The sequence below is a fragment of the Pelophylax lessonae genome (genome assembly GCF_965119305.1).
Source record: "Pelophylax lessonae genome assembly, chromosome: 3".
Classification (NCBI taxonomy): domain Eukaryota; kingdom Metazoa; phylum Chordata; class Amphibia; order Anura; family Ranidae; genus Pelophylax; species Pelophylax lessonae.
In genome coordinates this window covers 168551908-168566263 of record NC_138770.1, presented here as the reverse complement: position 1 = coordinate 168566263, position 14356 = coordinate 168551908, and the positions used below count along the sequence as shown (strand labels likewise).

At 44.5% G+C, this 14356-nt stretch overlaps 1 protein-coding gene across 1 annotated transcript; it reads left to right on the top strand.

Annotated features, from left to right (window-relative positions):
- Positions 1-1422: 1422 nt before the first annotated feature.
- MSL2 (MSL complex subunit 2) lies at positions 1423-13813 on the top strand. The gene is made up of 2 exons (XM_082248886.1): positions 1423-2625; positions 11400-13813. Exons 1-2 carry the CDS (start codon positions 2484-2486, stop codon positions 13010-13012), a joined length of 1755 nt encoding a protein of 584 aa, XP_082105012.1. The 5' UTR covers positions 1423-2483; the 3' UTR covers positions 13013-13813.
- Positions 13814-14356: the final 543 nt, after the last annotated feature.

Here is a 14356-nt window from a genome sequence, read left to right as displayed (position 1 = left end):
TGTACGCTAGTCACTACATTCTCAGGGGGCCTGTAATAATGTTTGTTTCATGCCTGTTAAATTGAATTTCTAAGGAGAATAAAGGTATTGTGCTTTAGTCAATCAAGAGTTGTTATATTGTTTGATTCATGTATGAAAGAGGAAATATCTAAGATAAGGGAGGGTTGTATTCCCTAAGTCTCGGTTCACACTGCAGCGGCACGACTTTCGGGGCGACCTGTGAAGTCGCGTGCACCGCGACTTTGGCACGACTTGCACGGACTTCATAAAATGAATGTCTATGCAAGTCGCTCCAGGTCGCCCCGAAGTAGTACAGGAACCTTTTTCTAAGTCGGAGCGACTTGTGTCGCTCCTATTAGAACGGCTCCTGTACCGAACAATGGGAGCGGGAGGACCGCGACTTGTCAGGCTGACAAGTCGCGGTCCAAGTCGGACTAGTGTGAATGGAGTCTTACTGTTAAATATTGAAAGCACTGATGACTTGTAATACACTTTTCATTTCCATATATTAAGTGCTAAAATAAAAGTGGGCGCACTGAAGGACTTGGTAATATGGCCAGTGGGCAGATTTGGTGGGACGGCCAGTGGGCGGGTCATGGGGAAGATTGGTGGTCAAGCACCGTGGGGCCCAGGCCTAAAGCTGTGTAAGGGGCCCCAAAATTTCTGATGGCTGCCCTGCCTGGATTAAAGGAAAGAAGTGTCAACCCTATGCCAGTGTCTTTTTTTTGCACATTTCACAAGCTTAGATCAGCCTGATAAAAAAATAAAACATGTAAACAGCCCTCGGGCTAGACGCCCTTCCTTATTTGAACGCACCCTCAGATTGGTGTACCCCGGGCTTGTACACAAGTCTAAAGGGTGCTTTGACCACAAAAAGGTTGAAAAGCACCAATATGTGGGACAGGCAGGAGCTGTGCAGCCCCTGCTGATGAAGAAACAATGAACGATTATGGGGGAAATGTAGAAAGATTGGAGCATTGCAACCAATCGGCTTCGAACTTTCATTTCCAAAGCTTAGCTGAACATGCTGACTCTAGAAGCTGATTGGTTGCTATCCTAAGTCACCCTAATGCCTCCATCTGCTTTATACTAGCACCTCCAGCATTGTGGAAGGTGAGCCATGCATGCCTCCCCCCCGAGTGCCAGGTTCTACAATCTTAGCTTGGCTCTGCGCCGACTGCAATGATCTCCCAAGCCTACGCAACTACACAGCCTAGCGACAACCAAACGGGGCGCATGCGCGATACTCCCGGACAGCTCCTCCTAAACAACAATACCCCCCTAAATCCCCGCCCAGTCCTTCGCTCCGCCCCTCATTTCTACACACACGTGACCGGGCTCTTTGATCAAACACTTCTGGGCACGCCCTCTGCCCCTCTACCCCCCACCTTCTTCCTTGTCAGTCACGAGAAGGTTCCGGAGTGCGCACGCGCGGTGGACGGTCCTCGCGCACGCACACGGCTGTCTGTCGTCTGTTTCGACTTCCCGCCACTGGTCGCGCGCCTCACCGGAGCGAGAGTGAGGAAGGCCAGGCGCGTGCGCGAGAGAAAGCAGCAAACCAAACCAACCCCTCCCCCCTTCCTTCCTCCCTCCCTGCACACATAATACCGGCGAGAAGAGAGACCCCCCCGGCCCACCAGAGACCACCTCCTTCCTCCGGTTCTCTGGGCCGCGGCGCTTCCTGGAGGACTATTTGTAGGCCGGGGAAGGCTCCGTGCTAGCAGTGCAGGCCGCAGTCGCTTCCTGTCACCCGGGGCGGCAGAGGAGCCGGAGAACAGGGCGGAGTGACGGAAGAGCCGGGACGGGGCCTAGAGTTGTGGGGTAGGCCCCGGAGCGGAGCCGAGGCCTCTTCCCTCGGATCTCTGGAAGTGACAGGCCGATCTCCATGTGAGCCCTGGAGCCGCCCGATGGAGAGGAGGACCCAGCCAGCACTCAGCGTGTGAATTCGGGGCATCACAGCCCCCCCCCCTCCTCAGAGACAATGACCTGGGGGTAAGGTGCAGGCCTCATCGTCTCCATGGTAACCAGCGCTCCCAGGAACTATGTGATACCCATTGATCTCTATGGATGGTCTGAAGCCCCCGCTGTCCTGAAATCCCGTGCCGGCTCCTAGGCAGACCCCTGGATCCTGTCATTTCCTCTACCCCCCTCCCCCGGACATGTGAGCTCTGGAGCCCTCCCCTCCCTAATAAACTGGATCATTAGAAGGACCCCTTGTTTGACTGTGGGGGGGAGGGTGCTTGGATCATCCCATTGATTTTTGGAGGTTTATGGATGAGAATTAGTGATTCTGGAGATCAGCAGCATGCTTTTTTAATATTCATGCACTAATTTTATCTTCCTGTCCTGGGATTATTTCATTGCCTTGGCGGGATTCTGCACCCTGACCTGTAACTATGCCTCCCTTCTGAATGGATATATAAAAAGGAACCTGTTTGCATTGATTTTCTGTATGCTGGAGCCCGCAGTATAAGGAGTCTGCAATGAACCCAGTGAATGCCACCACTCTGTACATCACAGCAAGCCGACTGGTGCTGAACTACGATTCTGGGGACCCGCAAGCTACAGCCGAAATCTGCAAGATGCTGCCTTTCTTCAGACAGGCCTTGGCCTGCTGTGTTTGCGGTGAGCCCAAGGGGGGTTTCTGGACTGTTGGATGGGTGCTTTTTTATTCACACCTGAATTTTGGCCTTATGGCATGCACCTATGAGAGCCCCAATGATTAGCTCTAGAAGACAGTCCTATTGAAAGCAATAGGAGGCTGTCGGCTCCCAAGGCTAAATACAGCTGCTCACATGTAATCAGTATGTGGAGATTATGAGCGAGTGACCCTGAAGGCAGACAGAGTCTATGTTCAGGGCTAACACTCACAAGTGATCGCCGCACAGCGATTAAATGCAGGTGGTCACAATGAGTTTTGGGAGCCAGCAGCCTACTATTGCTTTCAATGTGCTGCCTCCCACAGCTAATTGCCAAGTACACCCGGTCTGGCCAAAACCAAGGTGTGAGTGTAACTTTGGTTTAAAGGATAATTCCATGTATGGCTATAGTTTACATTGGTTCAGCTTGGACCAGAGTCACTCAGTATATACCATACCTGGCCAATGTCCCTGGAAGCTGGAAATCACTGAAGCAGACACCAGTACTCCAGTAATTTCCACATGTTTCTGGTTTCCACGCCAACCATCTGCGCTCCTTACTGAACACTGGAGTTCAGCTGCTCACCATGGGCCCCGTTCAGAGAATGCTTTGAGTTTTCAGAATGAATGCAAAGCACTCTGTGAATGGACAAGGTGGGGCAGTAGTGTCACGCTCTTCACCTCGTCCAATCAGGGAATGATTTGCAGAAAATTTAAAGCATTCTTTGAATGATGACTGTACCAAGCAACCAACCTCCTGTGTTCACACGATATTAGACCAGCTGCTCAGCTTGGAACCTGGAGCAGATTGGAGGTTACTATAGTAAGGGTGTCTACTTAATTGATTTCCAGCTTCCAGGAACATTGGCTAGGTATGATGTATACAGAGTTACATGAGTCCAGACTGGGCCCATGTGACTATGGAACGATATACCATGTTTGACATTTCTCTTTAAATTTCCCACTAATACTGTATATCATAGTGGATGACTGGAACAACTGTGCATTGCAACCATTCCGCTTTGAAAATGAAAGTTAGAAGCAGGTTGGCTGCAAATGCAGAACTGTTCCAGTTGAGATAAATTCCCCTCAATTTATCTACTGCAGAGTTGGCCTTGTTCTCATTTTCAAACCTTGCGCCTAATTGAGTAACATTCAGGTTTATGTATAATCTTAATGACACAGAATCTGTCCTTTTTTTACTTTGATTTTCTGATACTTTTAAAAAGGCATAGTTATTGTTTGTTTTTCTCAGGTATTGTATGTGGTGCTAACAATATAAACCGCACAATACGTATTGTATATTCCATGCTCTCAAGGAGTTTACAATCTCTAAGGTCTCTATCTCACATGCATATGTAAAGACACAAGTACAGTTTAGACAGGAGCACATATTTGCTATGGGAGGTGAATTGGAGTACCCAGAGGAAACCCATGCAAGCAAAGGGAGGACAAGCAAACTTCGTGCAGGTGGTGTCCTGGGTGCAATTTATTCCAGTGCTGCAAGACATAAGTGCAATTCACTAAGGCCCCTTTCACACTGGCGGTGCGCCCGGCGGACTCTGTTTTGCTCAGCCGGGATCGATCCCCCGCTGAGCAGGCGGATGACAGCTCCGTCTCTGCTCTGTGTGCAGAGACGGAGCTGTCAGAGCCCCACTCAACTCTATGGGAGATTGGATGAGAACGGACCGCCTGTCCGTTTTTCATCCGATCCTCCAGGCGGATGGAAAATAGGGTTTCCATCCTTCTGGATTTCACGGACAGGATCGGATAGCAGCAGGTGTCAGCGGAGAGGTCTCCGCTGCTCAATAGGGCGGCATGGAACATCCGATCAGGCCCACCTGAAAAACTGACAGGCGGACCGGATCGGAAAGCCCGTGTGAAAGTGGCCGAAGCCATTATGTGCTAAGATGTAAAGCAGAATTTTACTCAAAATGCTTTACATCACTGCAATCTAAAAAGCTGACTGTATTATATTTTTTAATACTCCAGCTTGCTTCCATTTTTGCCTATGCAAAAATGACATGTACCCCTCTCCTGAAGTATTCTAGGATATGCATGTCACAAATATCCCAGGTGGTAGCAACTGGAGGATGTTAAACCTGCATCAGGAGATGGGTGGATATGGTGGAAGATCATTGGTGGCTGGCTACAAGAACTAGGAAGAGACCGCTAGCTCAGAAAGGTAGACCAGTGTGAAGCACAGCGGAACAACGCTGGTTTCTGCAGGAGTGTGAGTGTTTTTTGCAGAAAACGCCAGTGTAAAAAGGAAAAGGGGAATCTAAAAAAGATACCCATGGGGAAGACAGAGTTCCTCTGTAATGCTAAAAGGACCATTTTAGCAGAAAATATTTGTCTTTTGTTAGTGATGGTTTAATGCTTGTTCACGCAACCCACACAGGAAAATGAGAAGTTTTCCTGTTTGCGTCAGGCTGGTGTCCTTTTGTATGAGAGGATGGTGATGGTGCCCTGTTTTTCCTTTTAGTGCTGCTTCCCTTTTTTTTTTTTTTTGTTTACTTTAACTTTATTGAAATGTTACAAAGTGACACTTCGTTAATTTCTAAGCGCCACAACTCAGCAATGGTGTGTAGAGCTCCTGTGTGGGATAGAAAAATGCAGGCATGCTGCAGATAACCATACTGCACTGCTCTGCACCTGCCGTCTGTGTTCTAAGCCGCCATAGACTGTTCGAATCTCGGCTGGCTCAGCAGAGACCGAAATTCAAACCATGGGAAGACTGATTGTACCCAAGCCAATCCATTGATTAACTTTGGTACAACCAGAATGTCATATTTTTAGGATCTGTTTATTGCCAGTGGCTATAGCTACTAGCAATGATTGTGTTCTCACAGCATGAACGGCTACCTGCACCGCCACCCTCTCCCCACCGAGAGAACACAATAGCCCGGCAGGAGGGATTGCCCCATCAACACTGACTGTCGATAGGGGGGGAAATAAGCAATTTTTCTTTCCTGCAACAAGGGATGAAAGTGAAAATTATACCATCTATGCCTTGGTCTTGTGTGAACAAGACACAGAAAACTATTGTTTTTTTGGATGCTTTTTGTATAGACGGGTGTTTTGCCAGTGCAGAAAATGCAAATTTCTGAACAAGTGTAGGTATACCCTAAGGGTTTGAAATAAATAGTATGATGCCAAAAGAGAAAAAAAATAGCTGTTACTGATTAAAGGAGAAGTAAAGCTAAAGCTAATTTGGCTGTTTTTTTTCCTCTGGATCACAGGAGTGCAGTTTGTTCTGCACTCATATGACCCGTTTTCAGCAGACGTCACAGAGCCGGCCCAGGCGAGATTGCGACAATGGAGTTGAGATCTGCCCACATGCCTGGAACCGGTACATAGCTCAGCCCTCAGCTGGCTGCTCCTGCCCCCTCCACAGCGTTCCAGTGAGCAGAGAGCTGTTGACTTGACAGTCAGCAGTTCTCTGCTCATGGAGCTGTCAGAACCAAGCGATTGGCTGCGTTCAATCGCTCGGTTCGCCACGTTAGAGGCGCCAGGGGACTGATGCAGCATTGGACCAACAGGGTGACAGCGATGCAATGTTGTGCGATTCCACAGCAGACTGGACAGTGTTACAGGAAGTGGAAAAATAACATCATCTGTGGCCGTATCAACATAAGGGTCTCAAAGACAATAAATGGCATGGTAATGCTGGTGAGAGACTGCATAGTTTATGCCATTTGTATTTTTGCCCTTGGTTCCACTTGAAGAATAGGTAGACTGTTTTATTTCTCCACTATGAGGCTAGAGATTGAAAAATCAGTCTTTCAAGATGCACTATCATGATTACAGAAGGGATTACAACTGACCTGATTTTTTTTCAGATTATTTTTCCTACAGCAAGAAAAGGTTGGTGAACAGCACAGTTGAGGCTTACAAAAACAAGCAAGCGCTCCAGAAATGATTAAGGTCATAAATGGTAGGAACGGGCTAAGTTTTGAACCGTGTATGGGCATGTTAAATGTACCAAGTTGATCGATCAATCAATTTGGGTACAACCAGCCTGCTGGATTTACTTTCTAATATCGTTAGCGGCTGCTGTAGCCGCTAGCCATAAGCATTGTCTTCTCCCATCTGGAGAACACAATGTCTCGGCAAGAGGGATTCCCCTGTCAGCACTGTGTAACATTTAAACACTTAAGGACTAGGCCTATTTCTGACACTTGTTTACAAATTAAAATCATTGTTTTTTTGCTAGAAAATGACTTCCCCCAAACATAAATATTCTTAGCAGAGACCGTAGAGAATAAAATGGAGATTTTTGCAATACTTTGTCTTACAAACGCAATTAAAAAAAAAAAAAAAAAATGCACTTTTTTTAATTAATCAAATAAGAAAACAGTAAAGTTAGCCCAATTGTGTTTATATATTGTGAAAGATAGTTATGCCGAGTCCACTTTCCCTTTAATTTTTTTGTTTTGTTTTTTGTATCCCTTTTATTTTATGTAAACATCCCTAAAAATAAGCAGGGCAGGTCCTCTTTAATGTGAGATCTGGGGTCAAAAAAGACCTTCGATCTCACATCTACACTTAAAAGCGATAAAAAATATATATTTTTTTATGGCCCTTTAAGGCCATTGGGCGAAAACAATGTCTGACGTCGCTCCGGTCCCCAAAGGGCATAGAGTCGACTGGGGAGCCATCTTGCCCTCACTCAACTTCTTGCCCATCACCAGAAAGGATCGGATCGTTTTCCCCGCTACCAACGGCTCCGGTGAGCGGGGAAAACACCCGGGAAGCTGCGAGAGGGGGGTGGGCACCTTTCCCGCCGCCCATAAAAGTGATCCTGCAGCAAATCCACCACTGGGACAACTTTTCTGTGAAAGAGGACCGACGGCCGTTTAGAAAAAATCCTGGGGTTAGCTCCCATAACTCCGGAATTTAACATCAAAGTAGCGCCTAATTAGCCTCTTGGCATCCGCATGTATATTTATAAATGCAACTTTGAATAAACTAATATTAGCCATGGCTTCTTTGTTTAGCTTTACTGCCCCTTTAATGGTTTGTTTATCTTAACATGGGGACACTGTAAAGGTTTGTTCTTTTTTAAAATATACCACTGACTTTTGTCTTCTGTCATTCTTCAGAAACACACCCATGTTATGATTGGTCCTGGCTAAACCCTCCCTTGTGTTGATGAGAGAATCACTAGGATGTGTAGTAGAATGTAGAGAGACTGTTATACATCATTGCTATGAGTAATCTTAGTAATGTGTAGTGGTGCACCGAAATTTCGGCAACCTAAATTATCGGCTAAAAATAGGTCTATCCCATCTCGGCTGAAAAAGGGTCATATCTGCCGAAAATGAATGGCTGCAGCAGCTTTCACTTTAACTTATACGGTGCGTGACCGGCCGCGGCCGGCTCCTGAGACCCGCTGTTTGTACCTCTTTGCCCGTCCTGTGCTAGACTGGTTGCTAGAATCGTCAGCCGCCTGGCATCTAGCAACCAGTGACGTCACGGAACCGAGAGGAAAGCGAGGCCGAGAAGAGGACCCAGCATGCACGATCTTCCTCGTCTTCCGCACCTATTACTGACTCTCTGGATCGACCCACCTCCTCCCTCCATCATCTTCTACTGTATGGCTGCTGGTGATAGGAAGGACAGGAGCGGAACCAGAGTCAACCTGCTATCTGTGGGGAGCAGTGAGTGACAACATAATGTGTTATGATGTGCATCATTGTTTCCCTTTACTTATATACCCCCTGGCACTATACCTGTATAATACAGCTATGGGACAGGTATATAGTGCCAGGAGCATCTATATACAGGCTGTAAGTAATTTTGAAATAATTTGGGGGGGAAAAAGTCATTTTCAGTTTCCGGCCAAGGGCATCCTGAATTTTCAGTTTCTGTTTCGGCCCAGAGTTTTCATTTTGGTGCATTCCTAGTATAGCCATTATTGTGCCAACATATATTTTCTCCTGAATGTTTGAGTGTTTGCATTTGTTTTTCACTGTGACATTTTAACACATCTAAATACTTTAACCTTTTAGAAGCCACTTTTGGCTTTCATGGCTTAAGAATCTAATGGCACCTGCTAGTACCTGTTAAGAGCCCATTTGCATTCTTGTGGTGCATCATAAGGTAGCCCATTCATTTCACTTTTTAATAGTACAGTTATTACAAAGTGCAAGTAATATAACAGCAACATAAATGTGTCCATTGCACAATTATATGCCAAAGATATAGTCACCAATACCAATGAGTCAAATGTAAACCTATCGAGTGCTTTAGTATACGGGATGTTAAGCTAGTGCTGCAAGTGTGTTATGTATCTGTCTGAAAAGGGGTAAGGTGACTGGCAAGAAAGACACCAGCCAGGATTTGCTGCTAGATACGGTACGATACGTTTTAATCTACTTTGGATAAAAAGAACCAGAGAAGAAGCAAAGGAATTTCTACATTAAGGAGGTGAAAAGAGGATGGAGAAGGGGGGGGGGATGAAGGACATTAAAGGGGGGTAGTTCATTCATTTTTCTTAATGCAAAAATTGCACATGTAGCATTTTTGGCAGCACAACACCCATTGATGCATTGTTGCACTGCAAATCATGTCTGTCAGCAAAGTGCTTTTGGTGCCACATAGTGGGAATGCCTCAAGATGCATGCTGTGTTTTTTTTTTTTTTTTGTCTGCCACCACAATGATCTTCAAAAGCCACCAATTTATTTGTTGCTTTTTTACAATCATGACTACTACACTCTGTACTAAACACACTTGAGATCAAATTCCCTGCTCAAGTGATGATTTTCTTTTTCTGATACCAAAAGTAAGTTCTTTTCATGTACCAGTTGTTGTAACATATACAAGAGTTGTCAGGACTTCATGCGTCATTTTTTTTTCCAAGAAGGTGTTTTTTTTTTTTTTTTTTGTAACAGCAGCTACACCTTTAATCTTGGTGGTCATTGCTGCTTTAGAAGCTTCCTGTGATTGGAACTGTAGTGAGAGAGACACAGCGCCTACTATTGTTTACCTCCTCTTCTAAAATGAGGTTGTCTCTGATTTCAGTACTTTCATTTACTGACCCAGAACAAGCATGAAGCAGGTAAAACCAAAGTGAAAGTGCTTCTAAGGCCCCTTTCACACTGTCCGCTCCGTCGGCTGACTGTTTTTCTCAGCGGGGGATCGATCTGCCAATCCCCCATTGAGCAGGCGGATGGCAGCTCCATCTCCGTTCTGTGCGGAGAAGGAGCTGTCAGGTCCCCGCTGTCCTCTATGGGGGAATCGGATGAGAATGGACCACCTGTCCGTACTCCTCCCACCTGCCAGACGGATGGAAAATAGGGTTTCCATCCATCCGGATTTAAGGGACAGGATCGGATGTCAGCGGACATGTCTCCAATGACATCCGCTGTCCCATAGAGATGTATGGGGCATCCGTTCAGATCCGCCTGAAAAACTGACAGGCGGATCTGAACGATTCGCATGTGTGAAAGGGGCCTTAAGCTCACTCCTTTCTTTCTCTGCTCTCACTGCAGTACACTGAGTGTAGCAGAGAGGCGAGGACGAGCCATGCTTTGTGCCCCCACACGTCTGCTCCCAAAGCAAGTGGCTTGCTATGGATACATACGCAGAGGAGTTGGACTCAAAATCGCTGGCGGGAGACCCCAGAAATGTAGGCTTGGGGCTGCTCTGTGCAACACCATTGCGCAGAGCAGGAGAGCATAACCTGTTTAATATTTTAATTTTAAAAATTGCCTTTAGAAATGCTTGAAGTCCATTTCTGGAATGTGCACTTATTCATGGTTTGTGACGCTAAATATTGAAAGTGTAGTGGGTTAGCAGCATGATAGTCAGGCAACTGGCATTTTTGCAGAGTAGTCAGCAAAGTAGCCTCTGTTTCTTTCCCTGCGGGTCTTTTAGGCTTTCTATACTTTTTACAATGTTGTACAAGTCCCTTTTAGATCTACCTATATACGCAGTGCAAGTGCCTGTGTTTTTTTTTTTTTTTTTTTTTTCCCATCTGTTTCCACAATACTGTATGGTATGCATCAGATGTTTGGTTACAAAATCCTAACAGCTAGTTCTGCATTTGTTGAGTTTCCTGTGTACCGCAGCTAGTGGGAGTGGCTGTTCATGATACAGGACTGCAGAGAGCTGGGTCAGTTCTGTTGACTTGATAGACTAGTAAATTCACAGACACAACAATGTGTGTGCAGCCATCCGTACGCTGACGAAGCCTGTGGATAAACTCTGCTAATGACTGAGTGCACTGTGGGAAAAAGTGATGTAATTATTAGTATTTAAAAATGTATTTCAACATTGATGTATTCTGTTTTTTTTTTTTTTTTCTGTTCATTACTTTTTAGAGAAACACTGTTAGATTAGGGTTTTTAGAGGTGTGTTTTTTTTTTTTTTTCAAATAAAGTTTAGTCTGATGAAAAAAATCTGCATAAGTCGGTGTATTACAGATGTACGTTGAATTTTCTTTAGAAGCTTGAAAAACAATAGTAATCGTTATCACGGGTACAGACTTGTGGCACATATTTTTTTCCCCCCTCTTATGTCTATTTGTCTTTAAACACATTTCAAATGCTCATGTACACAAACCTTGCAGGATGTGTCTTACATATATTGGCACATTTTTAATTAGCAGAACTATGGTGACACAGGTCTGCTCTGCAGGTTAGAATGTTTTCTCAGCATAGCCTCCTTGTTTGACTTTAAATGTATACGGTATCGGTCAAAATTATTTATAATGAACCAATATCTAGACGATTAAATCTTTTTTTTTTTTTCAGGAAATTTGCTTGAAGATCCTATAGCTCCAATCAATTCTACTTGCCAGCATTATGTTTGCAAGCAGTGCAAAGGAAAAAAGATGATGATGAAGCCCTCCTGCAGCTGGTGTAAGGACTATGATCAATTTGAGGAGAACAAGCAGTTGGGCATCCTGGTGAGCTGCTATAAAAAACTTTGTGAGTATATCACTCATACGCCTCTGGCACAAGACTTATTAAATACTTTGGAGTGCTCCGCAGACATCTCTGCATTTCTTCCTGAAGAACCTGTGGAAGAACCTGCACCTGAAGAAGACCATGCTAACCCCTCAGAACCCCCCTCACCACTGTGTCCTTCTCATTCCCCCTTACCTCCCAATTCAGAACTGATTACAGAGACTGAAGCCAATGTCTGTCACATCACTCAAGATACACCAGAGCTAGAGACAAAATGTTCAATTACGAATGGTTTACCAAACTGTAATGGATTATCTGAAACTGAACTTGCTGTAAATATTCCCTCTCCTGAAAGTCCTAGCCCCATTGACCTTTGTTGCACAGCTGTTGATATTAAAACAGAAGATTTATCAGGAAGCCTGGAGACTGTCTGTGACCCAGTTTCTACTAGTGAGCTTTGTGCTGCTGGACTTGATATATGTAGTTATAATGATGACCTGAAAAGTGGTGACCCATTGCTACTTAGCGTGGAGGAAGTTCTTCAGAGCTTAGAGACAGTTTCTAGTGCAGAGGTTACTGACTGTGATCTACAGCATGGTCTGGACACTTCGGTATCAAATGGCACTTTCCTGGATATCTGCCCTCAGCCTCTCACTCACACTGTTTTATTATCTGACAGTCACGTTCCATCACATGGTGTGTCTTGTACAGCTGCAACCCTAAAAATGGTGAAAACAAACCGGAAGCGTTCACGCTCTGAAAGTGATAGCGAAAAGGTTCTGCCACTTCCAATCTCCAGCATCATACTTGGACCAGCGTTGGGTACCCCGACTCCTTTTCTACTGACTCGGGAAAACAGGAACTTTTTGCAGCCCATAGTCACTGTTCCAAATGGAGGTAGCTCATCCAAAATCAACAAGACCATTCTTCTTTCAAATAAAACCCTGAAGAAGAACCCAGAGCACATGCATAAGAAAACACACCCAAAAACCAAACCGCCATTACTAAAAACAAAAGACAAGGTTAAGGAGAAGATCCCCAGCAATAATTTGATTCCTGGGAGCCCAACAAAAACTGTGTACAAGAAACCACCAGAGAAGAAAGGTTGTAAATGTGGACGTGCTACTCAGAATCCAAGTGTTCTAACATGCCGAGGCCAGCGCTGTCCTTGCTACTCAAATCGCAAGGCTTGTCTTGACTGTATTTGCCGTGGCTGCCAAAACTCTTACATGGCAAACGGAGAGAAGAAGTTGGAGGCATTTGCAGTGCCAGAGAAGGCTTTAGAGCAGACCCGGCTTACTTTGGGCATTAATGTGACAAGTATTGCAGTGCGGAATGCCAGCACAAGTGCAAATGTCATTAACGTTGCGGGATCTCCCGTAGCAACATTTTTAGCTGCCAGTCCTCACGATGACAAAAGCTTAGATGAAGCTATAGACTTGAGATTTGACTGTTAATTGTGCTAACTGTTCTCTGGCTTTTGGAGGGCAGGAGAATGGTTGTAGTTTTATGGCAGCTATGGTTCTGTTTGGTTAACTTGCCGGAGCTTCTGCATATAGATCACTTGTATCAAGTGTGTTCATTGCTAAGTTATGTGTTAATGTGTTTTGGGCTGGGTAGGGTGGGTGGGAGGCACTGGGATGGCACGAAGGGGAACTTTGGTTGTAAGAGAATTTGTAACCCTTAAGTCTGTCAGTTTTCTTGACTTCAATACAAGGGTTAGTGATATGATTTCAAATTTATGATGCACCTGATTTATAGAAAATGATCTTTGGCAAGAAAAAGCAACCACACACCAACCTCTTGTATCCTGTCATACATTGTTTTATCTGTTGTCCAATATATTTGTGAGGGTGACTCCCTAATCTTCTTACTTATTACATTCTATAGAAATCAAAATGCAAATTCCATGTCCTTTTTGTTAGAAGAACCTCTTACACATTTCAAAGATAAACCAATATAGTAATGTTTAATTGCTGTGTTGCCTGACATTAGCTTGTTGCTGGCTGTTTGCAGCAATGTGACTTCAGTTTGCTGCAAATCTCTCAGCAAGAAGGTATAATGGTGGGCTACTAGAGTGATGAAAATGTTCCTGTGTTGTTAGGTTCTACCTGCCAATTAGTAATTTTCTGTCTTCAGGTGTTAGGTCAAGTCTGTTTAAAACCTTTTTTAAAATATACCTGCAGCATTCCAAAGAAAAAGCATGCTAAAGCCTATTTTATTTAACACCACTTCAGCTTGTATATCTGTTTATTTTGTTGTGTTTTTGAGGTCTACGGAGTGATTGTGATTTGCGGAGAAAAAGTCCCCCAGCGTTGTACTAAATTTAAAGAGCTACATGTTTTTAAAGAAAGCATTAGCTGCCTTGGATTTGAACAGTTTTTAATAACTTTACTATTCAGTACATTTACTGTAATGGAATGTGTATTTTTAGCTGAAGATCTAAAAGGGGGGGGGGGCTCTTTACATAAGCTTTCCTCTTCCAGTTGTGGCTGTAAAGATGTAATGCACTTCCAATGGCAGATGCCACATTCTAAATAAGCATGGCTTTGAAAGCTGGCATCTTTTGGCCCCATGCATTAACTAGCAAGAGCGTGGTATGTTGATGCCAATTCACCAGAGCACCACTAACATTGGTGAAGGCCATCACCTCTGGATATGTCTGAGCAGAAATCTTGGATCCCCACTCTTACAATAGAAAATACATGTTAAAGATTTTGAAGATTAGCTAGAGACAACCCTTCCAGTTTACTTTAAAAGAAAGTAAGTATTTATTGAAGGTAATACATTTTGTCATTTTT

What these genes read in the sequence shown, in the direction of transcription:
- MSL2 (XM_082248886.1), top strand. Translation starts at nt 2,484, where the DNA reads ATGAACCCAGTGAATGCCACCACTCTGTACATCACAGCAAGCCGACTG. An exon ending in CTTGGCCTGCTGTGTTTGCG is followed by an intron (nt 2,626 to 11,399) that starts GTGAGCCCAAGG and finishes TTTTTTTTTCAG; the next exon opens with GAAATTTGCTTGAAGATCCT.